The sequence below is a fragment of the Cervus elaphus genome, chromosome 4 (assembly GCF_910594005.1).
Source record: "Cervus elaphus chromosome 4, mCerEla1.1, whole genome shotgun sequence".
Taxonomy (NCBI): Eukaryota; Metazoa; Chordata; class Mammalia; order Artiodactyla; family Cervidae; genus Cervus; species Cervus elaphus.
Genome location: NC_057818.1, coordinates 53769434 through 53789705, shown reverse-complemented (window position 1 = coordinate 53789705; position 20272 = coordinate 53769434). Strand labels below are relative to the sequence as shown.

The following is a 20272-nucleotide window of genomic DNA, read 5'->3' as shown; positions in this document are numbered from 1 at the left end:
AGAGGGAAACTTCACCTCCCTGCATTTCATTCGGGTGGGAGGGGGGCTCCTTTCACCCTCTCTCTGGCTTCTCTGATTCGCTCGTCCAGGGTAGAAGGGGGCTGTGAGAGGCTTGCCAACCTCGGGGCAGAAGTTCAGACTGCCCCATACAAGGCAAACACAAAGCATCGGGATCAATAAATAACGCCACCTGCCAACCTGGGGGGACCTGCACTAGTGGGGGTGAGGCCCAGGAAACCATCACAGGCTCCTGGTTTCAACAGCAGCAGGGCCCAAGGGAGGGCGCGGCACCCTCACTCTTGCTGAGGAGACTCCGGAGAGACTGGGTCTGGGGAGCCTCGGGCCTTCTCGGCCAACAGCTGGTAGAAGGGTTTGGGGGTCTCCCAGTCCTCGTCCTCGCTGCTGGAGCTGTCCTGCTTCACGATCCGGTTGTGCTGGCGGCTGAACCTGCGCGCCTTGGTGCTGGGGGAGAGGTGGCAGGATGGGTGGGTTTCCTCCGTCTCACCTCCGTCCCACCCCCAGTGCTCTGGGCTCAGTAGTGACCAGGGTCTGGGCTGGGGACGGCCAGGGCTTTATTCGGCTCCACCAGCAAAGCGCTGGCTCCTTGGAGACCTGTTAAGATCTGTGCATGCGCTTGTTTTTCCAGAGAGGGGCAACTGAGGACTGGACAGGTGGCAGGAATTTGAAGTTGGTGGAGAATAGGGGTTTCAGGAGGGAGGGGGCGTTGAGATGGGGAGAGGAGGAGGAGGCCAAGCTACAGGGAGTTAAGACGCAGTTTCCTGCTCTGAGAAACTCTGAAGCAGAAAGTGCAAAGGAAGTTTAGGGCCAAGGGGATCCAAATTAAGAATTCAGCTATTTGCCCTTCTAAGTTCCAGGTAGGGGTAGAGCACCCTTCTGCTTCTGTCCCCCAACTCTTCCATAAAATTTGGTGACACCCAGATCTCCCGCCCGAGGAAACTCCCACCCTGCTTCCAACATCACGAAGCTCAAGGCTCTGATGATTTTCAGAGGAGCAGGGAGGGCCCTAGTGTCCACCACCCACGCCTTCTGGGCAGGGGCTTCTCACCAGTATGGTTTTCGCTCCTGCAGGGTCATCACCCGCCAGAGCTGAGCCAGCTCCTTGGTGGCGGCCGTGGATGCGGTCCCAGGGCAGGCTCTGTGGCAGGAGTGGGGAGGAGGTGAGGAGGTGCCTGCAGCCCTGCCTGGCTTGGGCAAAGGCCAACCACACGAGGGGCCCTGGCCCTCCCATAGCCTCATCTTTCCCATCTGAGAACTCAGATCTTCCCGTGTTGCCCAGAAAGGCTTCCCTTTCATGCCCCCTGGAACAGAGGTGACAGAGGAGGGATCTCGACTAAAGGATGGCTGGAGAGGGGCCCCCCGGTGTCCCGGGATCTGCATCTGCTGCTCTGATAGGAGCACCAGCTCTTCTCCCCTGAGGCTTGAGGGACCTCCCCCACCCCCGCCCCCAGCTGCAGGCTGGCAATGATTGTTCTGGTTTGGGCGCTTGACAGATCCCATCAAGTTCAGCCCCAAGAACTTCTGCTTGAAATCTTAGAAATGAGGCACTGTCTTCCCACAGGGTTGCTGGGGTGGGAGACAGGACATGAGCCTGAAGCTCCCAGGTAGGGGTGAGCCTGCTCCCGACCTGGCCCAGCAGGGATGGAGCTCAAAGCCGAGAGGAATACGGAGTCCAGAAAGGGGTGAAGATCCAAGAGCATCACGGGAGTCCCAGGACCAGCCACGGCTGAAGGTGGAGCCTCTTTTTCAGATTATAGTAATTAATTATATTAATTAGTTATATCAATTATGTAAGTTAATATTTGCCAATTAATTTCCTTTTTTTCATAAGTCTGAGGCGAGTTTCACTGCTTCCGATGCACGGGGCCAGGGGAGGCAGGGGCGAGTGTGGCGGGCGAGCGTGTCAGCAGCAGCGGGTGGTCTAGCCCTGGGAGTGGGTGGACAGTGAAGCAGGGCCCCTGTCAGGGCAGAAGAGGACGCCCACCCACCGGATGTACTGCTTCCGGTTCATCCTGCAGAACATGATGAAGCCGTTGACACACTTCTTCTTCATCTGGGGGGTGCCAGGGGCTTTCTTGCTCCCCTTGGACTTGGAGGGACGCCGGCTGGCCCGACCCTTCCTGGCCTTCCTCCCGGCCGTGGGCAGGGGTGAGACCCGCCGGGTAGGGGTCCACGTGTAGTCCCCATCGTCGCTGGAGGACTGCAGGCCCTCAAGGTCACCCTGAGTGTCCTGCAGGGGGCATAGAGAGGTGAGGGGGACATAGGTGAGGGCGGGCAGGAGACCTGGACTGACCCAGCCGATGGCTCTCCGTCTCCCTCACCTGCTGCTGCCTCCACACCGAGTCTGTGTCCGTGTCCTCCGAGCCGGCGCTGGATGGCACCTTGCTGTTTTCACTCAGTGAGAGGTAGCAGTGGTCCAGCGAGACTGAGGACTGGCACAGGTCTTGGGAGTTGGAGGGGTCTTTGGGGACCTCAGGGGGCGTGTCCTGGGACATGAAGGAGAAAGATAGGAAGAGATGGACAGAGGGGGGCAGTGGTGTCCCTTCATGGCCCCCACTCGCGGCTCTCCTGGGATGTCACACGAGCATCGGAAACAGCTCAGGTTCAAAACAGCCTCGTCCAGACACCGCCTCAGAAGCTCAAGCAAAGGTTCCCCAGTTCCCACAGTGGATCAGGGAAGAGGTGGACTGGGGGCTTCTGTCTCCTATTCTGGGGCTCTCCCTCACAATTCCCCTGTGAGGGAGCTGGCACACCCTAGGCAAGTTTTAACTCCTCTGAGTGTGTTTCATCCACGATGGTGTCACCACACATCCCCTGCCAGGCCAGGCCAGTGTTTATAAAAGCTCTGCTAATGGTGTCTCTCTTTGTTTCTGCGGTGAAATCAGCTACTTGTTGAGGCAGGGGCCACCTTCCCACACATGGAGGGAGAACCATTTGGGGACCAGAGCCAGGCTGCTCCTCTTGTCAGTCAGAGGTTGAGCTGCTGGAGCAGACAGTGCTCCGGAGGTCAGCTCTGGGGCCTGGGAGGGAGGCTCTTTCGCACCGAGGATCCCAGAGGTCACCTGCTGTTTTCAGTTTCCTCATTGGTTAAATGGTGTCACAAGAGAGCCTGCCTCATAGAGCAGTCATAAGATTATGTGGGGTCTTTTCTGGGCACCTGGCAGCTTTTAGATTTATTCTTTACAGGGGGTTCATTCCAAGGGCCCAGCACAGAGCAGGGCGCCTGGTGGCCAGCAGGTAGGTTAGGGCACAGATGGGTGGGTGGTCTCTGGAAGGACCAGGAGAAGCATGATGGACAGACAGCTGAGTTGAGGGGTCGGGGGTGACTGAAAGGTCAAGAGGACGGATGAGTGAATCAAACTGGTGGGAAGAAGGATGGACGGGTGTGTGGGCAGACACCTACCTCCTGTGGTTCCTCAAAGATGCAGGCAGAAGGTGAAGATGCAGGATCTAACAGTATTTCCTCAAAGAGAGCTGTCAGGGACAGAGAGGGAGACCAGAAAGGTGGCTGGGACAGAAGCGCCTCTCTCGGGACACCAGGCCGCTGTCCTGCCATCCCCATAGCTGGAGGGCCTTTCTCTGGCTGTGAGCTTTGGGCTCTTCTGCCCAAGTCCAAGTCCAGCTCCTGTGGGGGACCTCCAGCCTGGGCAGAGTGAGTAGGTCCCTACTGTAGGGTCCCAGAGCCTCCCCTGCACCAGGCTGGCCAGGAGCAACTCCTCACCAGGCTGTGGGCTCCAGGGATGGGATGGGATTTGTCCTGGGAGGATTCACCCCCGGGTATCCAGTGCTGCCCAGCAAGTGCCCACCAAGTGGGCTACACACTTGGTGGGCATCACTGCGGGTTTTTTCTTTCTCAGTGAACCAAACCTCAGGTCCAGCCCTGGGTGCTCACCTTGGGTCAGGTACTCACTGCCGTCCTCCAGGATCTGTTCAGGTAGCAGTTTCCCTGGGGAGCTGAAGAGGGAGGGGCTGAGCCCTAGGATCTCCTTCAGGGGGTCTGTCTCGATCTCATTGGTAATTTGGGGAGGCCCCAGGGCCAGTGGGCTCTCTGAAAAGGAAATGTCAGGCTTGAGGGTGTGTCAGGCGTTGTCATCTCCCGGAACAGAGCAGCTGGCTTTGAGGAGATGGTGCCCCACACTGGGGAAAGGTGACTCTGTCAGTTCCTCATTGTGAGTGCTTAGAAGAGGAAATTAAGAGGCGCAGTGCCTGGATTCATGTTGTTGGTGGTGGTGGTTTAGTCGCTAAGTCGTGTCCGACTCTTTGTGACCCCATGGACTGTAGCCTGCCAGGCTCCTCCGTCCATGGGATTTTCCAGGCAAGAATACTGGAACAGGTTGCCCATTTCCTTCTCAAGGGGAATCTTCCCAACCCAGGGATCAAACCCGCCTCTCCTGCTTGGCAGGCATGTTCTTTCCCACTGAGTCACCAGGGAAGCCAGGAATTATGTTAGAGATGGCATATATAAATATATATATATATATATATATATATATATGTATATGATGTGCCAGATCCAACAGACTGATATGAGCTAGCTGGAGCTCTGTATTAAGATTCTGAAGTAGTTTCTGGGATCAAGAGAAAAAGTTCGGATTGATTAGCAACATCTGCCATGGCAACCGATAGCTGGGGACAGTGAGTGCCCTGTGTCCGTGCTTAGCGCATCCATCCCTCTCCCACTGCCCCCTTCCCCGGACATCCTCAGAAAGAAGGTACCAAGAAGGCCCCACACCCACCTACAAGGGGGAGAGACAGAGCTTCAGTCACCTTGGGGGCTGTCCTCTGCAGTCCAGGCAGGAAGCCAAGGGTCGGCATTTGGAGACTCCTTGCCCACCTCCTCGCCAGAATCATAGGACACCAGTTTCTCCCTGCAAAAGGTGGAATTCAAGAGGCAGACCTGGGGCCCTGGCTGGAAATACTGTGGCACACAGAGCGAGCCCTTGCCCTCTGGGTGTCTCAGTGTTGCCCACTGGAGTAAGACGGGGATGGCTCTGTGCCCACCACTGGGGGAGCGCTGGGGGCAGAAACCTTAGTCAGCTGAGGTGCCCGCCCTTAGGGAGCTTCAGGGCTTGTGACGAGAGGCCAGCTGTCATCAGAGCTGATGACACGGGGCAGAGCTGGGAGAGGGGTTTGAGGAGGAAGAGAGAAGGTGGGCAGGGCAGGACAGAGAACCATGCTGAGCTAGAAGGATAGGTAGAAGGATGGGTAGTTCCTTCCAGGTGGACGAGGGGAACAGGCTTCCTGGAAGAGGGAACCAAGGATGAGAAGCCCAGGGGGACACGGGTGGGCCTCCTTCCAAAGTGGTGAATAGTTAGTGGTAAGGATAAGATTCACAGGGGAGGGGCTGGCAAGGTGAGCTGGGGCAAGAGAGGATCTCAAATGCAAATTAAGATATCTGTGCTCTACCCAATAAGACGGAGCAGCCTAAAGCCAAAACCCAACATGACCAAAGACTCTGCGTTAAAAAAGCCACGTGGGTGACTGGTGTTGACAGGCTAGAAGGGTAGGACAGGAGGCCAGGGAGGGGCTGCGGCCCTTGTCAGCACACAAGAAGCAGGGCTTTCCTTTGGACTCCCAATGCCTGGTGCAAAGCTAGGCCCTCAGAGGTGGTCACCCCAGATACCAGCAGAGGGTGGAAATTGACCCCATTTCTCCCCAGGCCTTAGCCATTCCCCTGGAACATGTCAGCTCCCCAACTCATATCCCCTGAGCTTCCCTTACCTGGGACCAGGCGGGGTCTTGTTGAGAAAATGGATCGTCTCGACCCCTTGCTGGGCCTCAAAAGCAGGATAAGACCCCAAATCCTGAGTATCATCTTTTACACAGCAGCCTACGGGGGCAAGTTGGGATGGTCACTCCTGTGACAGGGCCAGATGCCAGGGCTCACAGGGACACAGATGGAGAGGTGCCGGGGTCTCACACAGCCTCTGCCTCCCCCCACTCCAGCCAAAACCTCAGGCTGGGGGCGGGGACTCTGAGTGAGGTTTGAAAGTGAAGGTGTTAGTTGCTCAGTTGTGTCCGACTCTTTGTGACCCCATGGACTGTAGCCTGCAAGGCTCCTCTGTCTATGGAATTCTCCAGGCAGGAATACTGGAGTGGGTTGCCATTCCCTCCTCCAGAGGATCTTCCCAATCCAGGGATCAAACTTGGGTCTCTTGCATTGCAGGTAGATTCTTTACCATCTGAGCCACAGGGTACCCTGAATCACCCCCAGGTTTCTGGAATCCTAGATCTCTATTAGAAGCTCTAAGGAAGATAAAATATTTAAGTTCAGTAATGATGATGAAGATGATGGTAGCAAACAAGTGTATAGTACTTACCATGGCAGCATAGTTTTAATCACCTTACATACTACTCAGCACCCCTTTGCCAAAGGATGTGGTTATTATAATACCCAGTTACAGTTCAGTAAACGAAGGCACTGAGCTCTAGAGAAACTTGCCCAAGGTCACAAGATTAGCAGATGATCTGGGACACCCACCACTCATGGGTGACCTCAGGAAGTGAGCGTATGGGATCACCGGGCGGTCACTAGCACCATGCCCGTGGCCTGGCCCAGAGGATAGGCTCTGGGAGGAAGGGCTGAATGAATGGGCAGAGGAAGAGGATGACCCAAGGCCTCGCCTTCCAGTCGTGCCCGTGTCTGCTGGGGGTGTCACACCTTTGCAAGCTGGCTCGCAGGAGCATTTGTCTGGCTGCTTCAAGGGAAAGGAGGCTCAGGAGGAGGCCCGACTCTTGCCCCCAGTTCTGTGAACTGCAGCCCTCACATGAGGGCTGCACTGATCCTGCCCCCCACCTTACACCCACAGCCGAGCCTGAAGGGAAAAGGAAACTGGGAAAGAGGCCAAGAGACGGCACCTCTCTTGTCCACGGTCCAATCCCCGGCTTCTAGGACTTTTTCCAGGACGCCAGGGGGTGCCTGATCAGTGGTGTGTAAACGACTGGCTAAGTTAGTGGAGAGGAAAGAGACCAACTTGAGATGTCACAGTGGACGCTGTTCTCAGCCACATCCAGCCATGTCAGCTGGCGTCTTCCTCCCTTCCTGTCACCTTGAGATGAGGATGCCTCAGCCTTGGGGAGATTGCAGGAGTCCAAGCATCTTGGAGGGGTGGTGGTCCCCACCACATTTCCTCCTTTCTGGTCTGGAGATGGGGTCTCCAGCTTCTCAGGCTTCTCCAGGGCCAGACAGCGACGAGGGTTCTGGGCCCGGGTCTGGCGTTCTGGGAGAGGAGAGAGATGGCATCAGACAGGGCTGGTGGGGGCAGGGGGACTGTCTCCAGAAGGTGGTTGGGGTTGGGGTGGAGACACTCTGCTCTGGCCCCAACGACCTGCTTCAAAGCTTTGCCTGGCTGGGTCACTCAGTCCTTCTCAGGTAAGCCCAGATCCTCAAATAAAGACCATCTAGTCCGAAACCCCCTTCCTCTGCCCAGATGTTAGAATCACTTTGAGAATTCTGAAAAATACTGATGCCCAGGTTCCACCCAGATCACTGAAGCCCAGCGTTCAGGTGGGAGGCACAGGCAGGGGCATTTTTTAAAGCATCCCAGTGATTCAGATGTGCAGCCAGGGCTGGAAATCATTGATTAGGTCCGACTCCTCCCACCCTTTTTTTTAAAGCTAGGTCATGTGGCATGCAGGATCTTAGTTCCTCAACCAGGGATTGAACCAGTGCCCCCTGAATTGAAAGTGTGGAATCTTAACCTCTAGAACACCAGGGAAGTCCCCCAACTCCCTTTTTAAAGACATGGAAAATGGGGCTCAAAAAGGGGAAGAGACAGGTAGTGAGTTAGTAGCAAGGCTGAGGTGGGACTTGGGACCCTCACCTCCCACACAGGGTCCTTCCATCACCCATGCACCCTGCTGCCCTGGCCCAGGGATGAATGATAGGACAGAGGGATGATAAATGCTGACAGCAGATTCCATTTGCTGGGCACTGGCTACATGCCCCGCCACTTAAGCACTCGAGTGGTATGCACATGGGCTCCTCATCCTGAAGACCACCCTGTGGCAGGCACTCCAATATCCAGACCAGGAAACAGAGGCTCAGAGGATGAGTGACCCGCCCCCCGCCCCCACCGCCGCCAGCCCGGGCCTCAGAGCCAGGAAGAGGAGGGCACGAGGAGTTGAACCGAGTCATGTCTGAATCTAGAGCCTGGTCCAGGCTCAGGATTGCTGACTGGGCCTCCCTGGAGTGGTGACGGCCCTGGAGAAGGAGCCCCGTTCCTGTGGGACTCCTGTTTCCTGTTCTACTGCAGGCTTGTACCTGACACTCGGGTTGGCTTTTTCTTCCGAGGTTTCCGGCATGCTCCCCAAAGACGGGACTTCTGAGAATGCGGGGAGCTGGACGGGGTGGAGAGTCTCTGCTTTGCGGAGCCTGCAGCAGGGTTCCAACCCAGCCCTGCAGAGGATGGAGAAGGAGGCAGGTCAGATGGCCTCACCCTTGTCCAGCCTGAGTCCTGCCTCTGGACAATGCTTCCCACTGGACAGGGGGAGGGAGGCTGCTGCAGTCCCCAGATGGACTTTGTAAAAGTGGAAACTGAGGTCCTGGGAGGAGATGGGACTTGTCTGAGGTTTCACAGCCAGGTGGCAGAAGTATAGGTGAAAACTCAAGTGTCTGCAGGTCCATTCCGGGCCTCGGCCCAGACAGAAGACTGACTCAACGCTTCCCAAATGCTTACCCGTCTTCCCCTCCCAAACCAATTCCTCTCCCTACCTCCTCAAGATGGTGGGGGCTCCAGCATCTACCCCAGGTGGCCCGCGGCCTCTGCTCCAGGCCTCTCAATTCTTCTTTGTGAACATCTCCCAAACTGACCCTCTTCAGCCCACGCTCTCAGCCATGGTGCTACATTTGCTTGTGGTCTCCTGCCTAGGTCCCTCCCAGAAGTGTCTCCACTGGTCTCCCTGACTCCAGTTTCTTACTTAATGACCAGTCCCCCACACTAGATGTCAGGGACCTCTTCCTAAACAGCCACTCTGATGGTGGTTTTCCTCTGGCTTACAGTTCTTCAGTCATTTTCATCCTATCTCCCTCCCGAGCCAGGCTCTCGAGGCCCTTCAGAATCTCATCTCTGCCTCATTTCCTACCCTTCTTGCCGGGGTATTTCTCACACCAGTAACAACAACACCCAGCATACACAATGTAGAACGACTGGCATGTTCCAGGCACTGTGTGACAACACTCCTTGCGTGTATTAACTCATTTAATTCTCACAACAAACAGAAAGGAAGTACTCTTACTGGTCCATTTTGCAGATGAGGGAACTGAGGCTCAGAGCAGTCTAGGTCATGAGACACATGTGTCTGAGTCTGGACCTGGCTCCGGAGTCTGTGCACGTCATCTGGGTGCTGCACGGCCCCTCCAGTCACACCTGAAGGCTTGCCTGTTCCCAGACCTTCCATTTGTGTCTTCTTGTGCCTGTGGGCTCCTGCTCACATTGTTTCTTGTTTGCCTGGCATGGTGCCCCCCTGTCCTTGAAGGCCCGCTCCAAGGGCCCTCCCCCCACAGGCTTCCCAAGACGCCCTCCTCTGGGGTCACAGCACCTTGGACACACGCCAGGCTGTGAGATCCGGGGAGGATGGGAACCATCTAGGTCACTTCAGCATCCCCGACAACCTGGACATAGCAGGCACGGGGAACGTCGGCTGCGCTTACTTACCCCCGAGGCCGCCTTGCCCATGGGTGGTGTGGAGTTGGAGCGAGGCCTTGGCCACATTGATGCAGCTCTGTAGGTAGTGAATGTACTGCAGGACGTGCAAGAGAACCTCCTTCTGCTCCCAAAAGAAAGACGGGATTGAGTGGGCGCTCAAGAACATGTGAGGCTGCTGGGGACCAGGGACAGTCAGGCTCCAGGACCCCTGGGGCCCCACCCCAGCAATCCACCCGCCATGGGCAGAGACGTTCCTATTGTGCTCTTCAGTCCTCACTGTGGCCCAGGGAGCCAACGGTTACAGCTATGAGGACAAGCCCAGGGCGCTGAAGGGATCACTGGGTTACAGAGAGGGCGTGGCCAAACTGGGGTGTGAAGCCAGGCCTGCCTGCCTCCTGGTGAGGTTTGGGGGGGCACAGGCTGCTGTGCCCCTTCTCCTCCCTGGCTTCTCTTTCGTTGAGCCTCGGCACAGCGTTCCCTGCCTTCCAGAAGCTTTCCTGACCTTCTGACCCCACATCTAGACTGTTCAGATGTCCCTCTTCAGCACTCCTGTGACACCCTGGGCCTGTTTCCACCAAGGCACTTGCCACACTGTTTTATAATTATCTGTTGATGTGTCATTCTCTCCCATTGACCTTGAACCCGTTGAGAGTAAGAGAATGTAGCTGATGGATTTCTGGATTCTGAGCATACAGAACGGAGAGGTGATGGAGCCAGTTATCACTGAAGGAATGACTCTTCCCCCATAGCAGCAGCGGGCATCCCCCATCCAGCCACTAAGTCGAGGCTGAGTTGACATGAGAGATACTAAGCTAAAAAAGATACCAGCCACTAAGCCACAAGGAGGGTGAACTACACAAACTTTTTTTTGCCTTCACAGAACTTACAATACAGGGAGGGCCTCAGACCTTAATAAACTCATAATTCATATAAAATTATTGACTGTGTGATAAACATTAGGAATTAAAGAGCATGATACAATTAGACTTGGGTGTCCAAAAAGGCCTCTCTGAAGTGGCAGCATTGAAACTGAATAGTGGGGACTTCCCTGGCGGTCCAGTTGTTAAACCTCTGTGCTTCCAGTGCAGGGGGCTTGAGTTCAATCCCTGGTTGGGGAACTAAGACCCTATATGCCGTGTGGTGTGGCCAAAAAATTAAAAACATTGAAATTTTAAAAAATAAACCGAAGGGTGTAAGGAGTTAGCCTGGTAAGGAGGTGAGGAAAGAATACCTATAACTATTTTTTTTTGATTGAAATGGATCCCTAGAATAACAACAAAACTGTCAACAGGAATGTTCCAAACCCCAAATCAGGAAACATGGTCTCGGGAGTGGGGGATAAATTGAGAGACTGGGATTGACATATACACACTACTATATATAAAATAGATAACTAACAAGGGAGCTTAGCACAAGGAACTCTGCTTAATACTCTGTAATGACCTATATGGGAAAAGAATGTAAAAAAGAGTGGATACATGTATATGTATATGTATGACTGATTCACTTTGCTGTAAGCAGAAACCAACACAACATTGTAAATCAACTATACTCCAATAAAAATTAATTTAAAAAGAGGAAGCATGGTCTCAAGAGGGACATGCATGAAACTTTTCCATAAAACATAATATAGATAGTCACTAAACATATTTAATCTGATCCATAAAATAATAGTCGTTCAGTAGTGTCTGACTCTTTTCAAGTCCATGGATTGTAGCCCGCCAGGCTCCTTTGCCCATGGAATTCTCCAGGCAAGAATATTGGAATGGGTAGCCATTTCCTTCTCTAGGGCATCTTCCTGACCAAGGGATTGAACACAGGTCTCTTGCACTGCAGGTGGATTCTTTACCGTCTGAGCCACCAGGGAACCTGATACGCAGAGGGAGTTATAATTTACTTAAGGATTAATGGCTACTGATGCTTGGCTTCCCAGGTGGCTCAGTGGTAAAGAATCCACCTGCCAATTCGGGTTCAAGCCCTGGATCAGGAAAATTCCCTGGAGAAGGAAATGGCAATCCACTCCAGTATTCTTGCCTGAGGGAAATCCCAGGAACAGAGGAGCTTGGCAGGCTATAGTCCACGGGATCGAAAAGAGTCACAGACACTACTTAGCAACCGAGCACACACACCACACAATGTGACACAGCCCAAAGACTATTAGCTTAGGTCCTGGCTCCAACCTACCACTCACTGGCTGTGCACTGGGAGCAGGTCATTTTACCTCCTTAGAGCCTCAGTTTTCTCATCTGTGCAATGCGCACAAGGATATTCATTCAGGCTCAGAAGAGTATCATTAGGACGAAATAAACTTGAATGTGTGAAACTGCCCAGCATAGAGCCTGATACATTCGTTGACTAACAAACGCTTAGTTGATGACTGAGACTGAGGACTGACTGGGATGAAGGTCATATGTAGAGTAGGAGGCCCAGGACTTAATTTAAGGGAGGATAAAAATGGGAAAGGAGTGGGATCCTTAAGACAGCTGAGAGAATTCCCTGGTGGTCCAGTGGTTAGGACTTTGTGCTTTCACTGCTGAGGACCCAGGTTCAGTCCCTGGATAGGGAACTAAGATCTGGAAAACTGCACAGTGCAGCCACGAAAAGAGGGGGGACAGTGGGCTGAGACCTGGGGAGGATTCTACCAAGGGGATGTGGTCCTCTGGTCGTGATGGAATGCTGCTGCCTGTGCCCTGACTTGACTGTCATTCCTCTAGCGCAGGGACTGTATCTCAGCCATCTCCATCCTCCCTGCCAAGAACTTATTATAGAGCCCGTGCACACCAAATTCTCCAGCGGGCAAGAGGGCAAAATTTCTCAGCTATTTTTGAGCACTGTGGTGGTCTGTATAATGCCTCCCCCAAAGGTGTCCATGGCCTGGTCCCCGGAACCTGTGCATGTGTTGCCTTATATGACAAAGGGGCCTTTGCAGATGTGATTAAGGATCTTGAGATAGGGAGATGATTCTTGATTTTGGCTTATCTGAGTGTGCCCAATGCAATCACAAGCATCCTTATAAGCGGGAGGCAGGAGGGCCAAAGGCAGAGAGGGCAAACTGCTGACCAAAGCAGAGATAGAGGAGAGACCAGAAGCTGTTATGCTGCTGGCTTTGAAAAGGACATGAACCAAGGACCATAAGTGGCCTCTAGAAACTGGCAAGGCATCCCCAGTGGCTCAGGGGTAAAGAACTTGCCTGCAACGCAAGAGAGTCAGGAGACTTGGGTTTGATCCCTGGGTAGGAAAGATCCCCTGGAGGAGGGCATGGCAACCCACTCCAATATTCTTGCCTGGAGAATCCCATGGACAGAGGAACCTGGAGGGTTACAGTCCATGAGGTTGTAAAGAGTCGGATACGACTGAAGTGACTGAGCTTGCACATGTGCAGAAATTGGCAAAAGGGGAGGAAACAGATGCTCTCCTGGAACCTCTGAGAAGAATCGAACTCAGAAATCATCCCAATGAAGTCACAAAAGAAGGCTTTCAGAAAGGGAACCAACATTTACTCAGGCCCTGTAATGGCTGTCGGGTAGTTTTGGTCTCACAATATCTCTGAGTAGGAGTAGTTATTTTTCCTGGATTTATAGCTAAATCTGAGGCTTGAAAGGCTGATAATCTGAGTAAGCTGCCCAGAGTTCTGCAGGTGTGGAGCTGGAGGGCTCAGATCCAGACTGTCTGACTCCCAGGGAGATGACCTTGACCTGGTGCCTTGCCTATTTTTTTCCTCTCTCCTGCCTCCCCATTTTTTTTTTTTTTTTTTTGTCGCCATGCCACTTGACATGTGGGATCTTCCCTAACCAGGTATCAAACCCATGCCCCCTGCATTGGGAACTCAACCACTGGACCACCAGGGAGGTCCCTCCCCCTGCCTCCTTTGCAGGAAAGAATTCCTCAGACTTCTGGTCATGAGATCACAGACTCCCGGAAATGCCCACTCAGAGCAGGACCCTTGCCATCTCAGTGCTGTCACTGGGTTTGTGTGTCCGTCTAGGTTTCCCAGGACAAGGGAGGTCAGCCCGATTGCTGATATGTTCAAATCTGCCTCCCAAATCCACGTCCTCTCCTTCAGCCCCTTTACCTTGGTGAGCTTCTTGGTACCAGTCTTCAGGGTCACGGGCAGCAGCAATGCCAGCTCTTGCAGTTTGCTGGTGTGGTTTTTCCTCTGCTTCCTGTTTTGGGACAAGAACAGGTTTTGGTTAGGACATCCAAAATGGAATTTGGTATCTGACACCAGTCCCCAATCCACCTGTCCCAGTATTCCCCATCTCAGAGAAGCTTAGTTCCCCGACCAGGGACTGAACTCATGCCTCTTGCAGTGGAAGCATACAGTTTTAGCCAGTGGACCCCCAGGGAACTCCCAGTCACCAAATTTTGCCCATTTCTCCTCCAATCCCTTCTCTCCATCCCCTCACCCCTACCCTAGTCCGTGTGTTGACATCCTCATAGTTCTCCCAGCCTCCCATCTGACCTCCTCCAATCCATACTCTCTATGAGAGTCAGGGGGATCATTCTTTCTTCTTCTTTTTAATATTTATTTTGCAGCACCGGGTCTTAGTGGCAGCACGTGGGATATTCAATCTCTCATTGAGGCACTTGGGATCTAGTTCCCTGACCAAGGATGGAACCTGGGTCCCTGGCATTGGGAGCACAGAATTTTAGCTACTGGACCACCAGGGAAGTCCCTGGAGTGATCTTTCTGAAACACAAAAATGTCTGTGGTTTTCCCATCTGTGCAAAAGGAATGAGGATATTCTTTCAGGTGCAGAGGGTTATCCGTAAGACTGAATACCTTAGTTACCTAAGAAGTACTTCAAACCTCTCAATGCCATCCCATTATTAAAATCAAGTTTAAACCCTTGCATGGCTTATAATGCCAGCCCTGCCCCCCACAGCTTGGCCCACCTGACCATTCTGGTCTCATCTCTTACTTCCTTTCGTTCTCTCCCATCAACAGCCCCCAACTCCACAGGACAGGTGAGGTACCTCTGCTAAGGGCCCCCTGACCCTGAGCTCATGCATTTCTCTGATCCCTGCACTAGACTGAGAGCTGACTCAGGGGCACCTAGAACAGGGTCTGGAACATTGCGGGAACTCAGTGCCTATTTGCTAAATGAACAGATAAATAAGGGCGTGAAAGAAGTTAACTCCTGAGCAGATGCAGAACTTTTAGGATCTAATCCCTGAATCCATAATTCATAATATATCCATGTACACACACCTGTACCTCTTTCTCCTGACATATGGAGACACAAAGATGTTGGCGTCTCTCTCCCAAATTATACACTTCTGGCACTACTTCTGCTACTTCTTTGGGAAAGCCCGAACACCTCATCTCCACCAATCCTTATCTCATTTTCCTTCAGGGCCTGGTTCAATTGCCACCCACCCCAGGAAGCCTCCCCTGTCTTTCTCCCTGACTGAAAGCAGGATCAAGCCAAACATACTCCATTGATTACACATGTATCTCTGATTCCTACTCAGACCCATAAACTGATACCCCCTCTTTTATTTTTGGTCATGCTGTGTGGCATGCAGGATCTTAGTTCCCTGACCAGGGATCAAACCCATGCCCCTGCATTGGGAGTGAAGTGTCTTAACCACTGGACTGCCAGAGAAGTCCCTCGATACATACTCTTTGCCAGGTCCTGTGCTGGACACTGTGGAAAGGGAGAGAAATTGATTCGCTGTCCTCGAGGACATGAGGGACCAGTGTGGGAGACACTCTTTACCTCCCCAACCAAACTCTGAAGTTGAAAGAATCATTCTCACTCATTCATTCAGCAACTGCTTATTGAGCCCTTAACTGTGTGCCAGGAAGTGTGGTTGGTGACAGGGATAAAAGTCTAGAAAACAACAACTCTTTCTAGAGCCCACAGTACAGTCAGGGATCCATTCATCAAATTGTTACACAAACAACATAAAATAGCAACTAGGAGCAGAACCAGCTATATAATTTGCTGAGGATAAGAAGAGTTTCCTCGTGGTCCAGTAGCTAAGACTCCAAGCTTGCAATGCAGGGGGCCCCATTTCCATCCCTTGTCAGGGAACCGAGATCCCACATGCCCCAACTAAAAAGATCCTGGGTGCTGCAACTAAGACTCAGCACAGCCAAATTATATATATATATATAATACATATAAATGTGTATATTTATGTATATATATATAATACATATAAATATAAATTTTTTTATTTGGAGGGAGAAAAAGGGTAACTAGGAATTGCAAAATATAGGTCTCTCCTGGGCAGTAGTCCTGAATAGGTGTGACCCTGGGCTGTGCTCACAGGGGCCTCTGGGAATTGGGCACTCCCTCCCAAGGGGGCTTCTTTCCTTGCTGGATGGTTCTGGTTTCAGACAAGTCTTCCTCACAGTCTCTATGATTTTCACTCACTAATCCCAGCTCTGCCCTCTGATTCTGTGGGGAACAGGTCAGCTCCAGCCACACAGGTCTTTTTCTATTTCTCTCAATTGCCAAGTTTATTTCTGCCTGCAGGGCCTTTCCCATCCCCACCACCTGGAATGTTCCTTTGCCCTGATTTTTCACATGGCTGATTTCTTGCCATTCAGCCTTTAGCTTAAACGTAACAACCCCAGAGAGGCCTTTCCTGACTACCTGATCTAAACAGGCACATTCTTTGTCACATCCCCACATCATTTATCGGCATCCAAAATCTTTCTTTCTCTCTTTTTTCCTTTCTTCTTTTCTTTTCTTCTTTCTTCCTTATAAATATAAACACAAGAGCGGGCATTTTTGTCCCTTTTATTTATTGCTAATATCCTGGACTGACTGATCCATTAGGCACAGGTAAGCACAGTGCTTGAGGCTGGTGATAATTTTAGGGGCTCACGAAGTGTTTTCTTTTGAAGTCAGAAGAGAAAAAAATTAATATAATTCAACTTGGATTACATTCATCTTTATACCAATGCTGTCATAGAGGACAATTTTTAATGTGTTTTTAATGAAGGAATGAGCCCAAGAAAACAAAATTGCCTATGGCCCACAAAAGCCATATATGGCCTTGGCTATATTCCTAGCTCCTGGAATAATACCTGGCTCTTAGTAGGTGCTCAGCAAAAAACTGTTGAATTAAAGAATGCTATCCTGTCTTATGATTGCCTTTCAGTCTTTGAAGTGGCAAATGACTCTAATTCTTGAGTTTCCTTCTCCCTGAGCTAATCAGCCTAAACACTCACTGTTCCTTTATTTTATAGGAGCTGGAAGGAGCTTTAATCAAGAGCCAGTCCAGGGGACTTCCCTGCTGGTAAAGACTTTGCCTTCCAGTGCAGGAGATGCGGGTTCAATCCCTGGTCAGGGAGCTAAGATCCCACATGTCTTGTGGCCAAAAAACCAAACATAAAACAGAAACAATATTGTAACAAATTCAATAAAGACTTTAAAAGTGATCCACATCAAAAAAATCTTAAAAAAAAAAGCCAGTTCAAATTTCTCATATCAGCTGTGTGAAAACCAAGGCCCAGACCCTAATTTGCTTAACATGTGCAAGAATTTAAGAGCCACTCCAAAATGAGGGAAAGCAAGGGGCAGTCCCAAGAAGTAGTATAACAGTTGGTTATAAACTTCAGCTTTTGAAGCAAACAGATCTGGTTGAAATCCCAGCTCTGCCACTTGCTGTGTGATTTCAAACAAGTGTTTTCATCTCTCCAAACCTGTTTATAATTCATTTATAAAATGGAGCTGGCTGGAAAGTGTGATCTGTCCAGGCATTTAGCACCAAGGGCGTGCTCATGAAAGGTTTGTTCAAGATAGAAGGTAGACAGTCATTTGTTGGAACGATTTAGGTATAAGGGATGTTGGAGCATGGGGTGGAGGTATTGTATTGGATGACTATGGTTGATAAAACTGTCATTTTTGGTTGACCAACATCCAATCCCCCTGTTTTCTGGTAATAATTTCCTTTGGGGAATGATCCCTCCCCCACTCTCAGTCCATGTGGTTCACAGAATCTGAACCCAACCTCCCCTTCCACTCTTGGCTCTGATGTTGTCTGGGTTGGCTCACCATTTGTGAGGGCAAGAGACCTTTCAGTCACTCCAGGTCCACATCCTGCCAACCTGACAAGTCTGGCATAGATTCTCTTTCCAGGATCCATTGATTCTGATTAGCTAAGTCTGGGTTACTACCCAAATCCTGAACCAATTACTTGACTTCTCCCTTCCATTAGGGAGCACTGAAGCAAGGTCTAATCAAGAAATCAAGGGATTGGTTGAGGATTTGGGTAGTAACCCAGGCTTGACCAATCAGAGTCAATGGATCCTGGGGAGAAAATCTCTGCCAGGCTTGTCAGGTTGGCAGAACGTGGACCTGGAAGGGCTTAGGAGCCATCTTGCCCTCACAAATGGAGAGCCAACCCAGACAACAGCAGAGCCAAGACAGGCAGATTTCCGGGCATATCATTTAACCCCTCACTTGGAACCAGCCTAGCCTGATGCCCCAGAATTTTTTGTTTAAAGGATCCAATAAATCCCCATTTATGCCTTAGCCAGTTTTAGCTAAGTTTCTGTTAACTGCAATTGAGTCTTTATTAATACAATGACTCCACATCTAAAAAGGGAGGAAAGGGAGGAAAGAGAATGCACTGTTGGTGACCTCTGGAATTCCAGGAGGAATAGGCAAGCAGGAGAGAAATTCTTCATTGTCTTCATGTACTCCTTCTGAGCACAGTTCCTAAGCAGATAACCTAAACAAAGCGGATGCTGATTTTTGGAGTTAATAAATGAAGAGATAGGTAGATGAAAAGTCATTAGGGAAGAAAGTAAGGGATAAGATGAACTTTGGCTCTCTTCTTTATCCAGATGTTGGAGGGAGAAATCTGATCCAACCCTCATCTGCTGGGAAAACCTCTCTATAAGATTCCTGACACTTGGTAGGGGCTTGATGGCAAAATAAATACGTGAATAAAAGAAAGGAAGGAAGGGCATTTTAAAAAATCAGAATGTCAAAACCTGCAAGGATTAGAGATGATCTTTGCCAGCTACCTCAGAGTTCTCTCATCTTGAAATGGCAATAATATTTGTACCTACTTCCTCCTAGAGTTGTTGTCAGGATTAACAGGTATACAAACAAAAAGCTTAGCAAAAAGTCTGGCAAACTAGTAAATGCTCAGTAAACACTATGGTTATTATCATTCTACCAGAGTGGCCAGAGCTGCAAGGGAGGTGGGCCAGGGGGAGCCCTTACCTGTCACTGGGACTCAGGGAGTTGGTTCTGGGCTGTTCAGGAGAACACACGTGTTTGCTGGAATCCCACATCTGCAAAGAGGGGAAAAGAAAGAATTATTAGTGACCTCTGGGATTCCAAGAAGAATGCACAGCATGATAGGCCACCTCATTTCCCGCCATGGTGCTCCTTTGAGCACTCAAGAGATCCCCAAAAAAGTCCTGAGTCCCCATAAACACAGGCCAATAGAACAAATGAAAATGTCCAAAGTCTAAACTGAAGTCCATGAATCTCAAATTGCAAATTTGGGCTTGTAAATCATGATCCAGACCTAAAATTAAAAGCAGATTTCCAAACTTTGACTTCAGAGCTTTAGTCTTAATAATGAGATGTCAGACTCTGCAGTGGAGAGCAGACCTGAAAACTGTGACTTAAGATATTTAAACTATGATATTAAGACAGCAACCGTATGACTTTAAACGCCCAAAATGACCTAGAGCCTAAAAAGGAGACTTTCCCAAATCTAAAAGCCTTAAACTCTAATACTGAGGTATTCTAGACCCCTAAACTATCAACTTCTGATCTCCAAATATGAGCCCAATACTAGTATTAAGAACACAGACCAGAAACCTTAATATTGGGAACCCAAACCCTAAATAAAGTAAGAAACCTGAGCTCCCCAAAGCAAACCTCAACCCCCCAAATTTACCTCAGATCTGAAAAGGAAGACCTCTAGACCCTCAAACTGTCTCTTCAGACCCTCAAACTGTGCCCCCAAGCCTAAACTGAGATCTCACATGTGAGTTCTATCTAAAACCCAAACTCTAAAACTGCAGCCCCATACTCAATCTGGGGGACTCCAGGCCTTAACAGTTCTCAAAGTTCCAAACTGGGACTCCAGACCCTAAATCTCACACCTCATACTCTATATTAAGATTCTAGACCCTAAATCTATACTGAGACTTCAGTTCTCCAAAATTAGACCTCAGGCCCCTAAATTATACTCTAGGCTTCTAGATTCCCACATTAGTATCTCTGATTCCAACAGGAAAGTTTCCAGTCACAAAACCCAAGATTTTCATTTTTCCCAACAATTGTTCTATCCAGACACAAATCCCAAGACTACAGGTCCTAATCGGTGACCCCCAAGTCCCCAGTACTATTCAGAGACTTCATATGTCAAACTTGAGCCTGGATCCCCAAACCTAGGCCCTGCCTCAAATCCAAACTTTGGCTCTGCTGCCCAGGTCCCGCCTCGAATACAGCCTGGGCACCCAAGGCACACCCGCTCCCCCGCTCCCCCGAAACTCCCAGAGGGTTGCCACGGCCAGGAAGTGCCTTTCCTGAGTGAAGCCCAGGCTCCAGTCTGACCGGCAAGCCCCCGAACTATTCCCCATGACTTCCGGGATCCGCCTCGAGAGACCCCCCTTCTGG

General features: G+C 50.8%; 1 protein-coding gene across 1 annotated transcript; it reads right to left on the bottom strand.

Moving 5' to 3' along the window:
* Positions 1–222: 222 nt before the first annotated feature.
* Positions 223–18930, bottom strand: MEIOSIN (meiosis initiator). The gene is made up of 13 exons (XM_043899543.1): positions 18860–18930; positions 13738–13828; positions 9675–9786; positions 8282–8416; positions 7068–7238; positions 5740–5848; positions 4786–4886; positions 3911–4066; positions 3422–3492; positions 2340–2504; positions 2007–2248; positions 1067–1156; positions 223–462 (listed from the first exon to the last, which is right to left on the bottom strand). Exons 1-13 carry the CDS (start codon positions 18928–18930, stop codon positions 294–296), a joined length of 1683 nt encoding a protein of 560 aa, XP_043755478.1. The 3' UTR covers positions 223–293.
* Between the last annotated feature and the right edge of the window lie 1342 nt (positions 18931–20272).

Excerpts from the sequence above, each read along its gene's own strand:
- MEIOSIN (XM_043899543.1), bottom strand. The coding sequence starts at position 18,930 with ATGTGGGATTCCAGCAAACACGTGTGTTCTCCTGAACAGCCCAGAACC. Across the intron at positions 2,249-2,339 it reads CGGTGTGGAGGCAGCAGCAG|GACACTCAGGGTGACCTTGA; the intron begins GTGAGGGAGACG and ends TGCCCCCTGCAG. Across the intron at positions 463-1,066 it reads CAGGAGCGAAAACCATACTG|CACCAAGGCGCGCAGGTTCA; the intron begins GTGAGAAGCCCC and ends CCTCTCCCCCAG.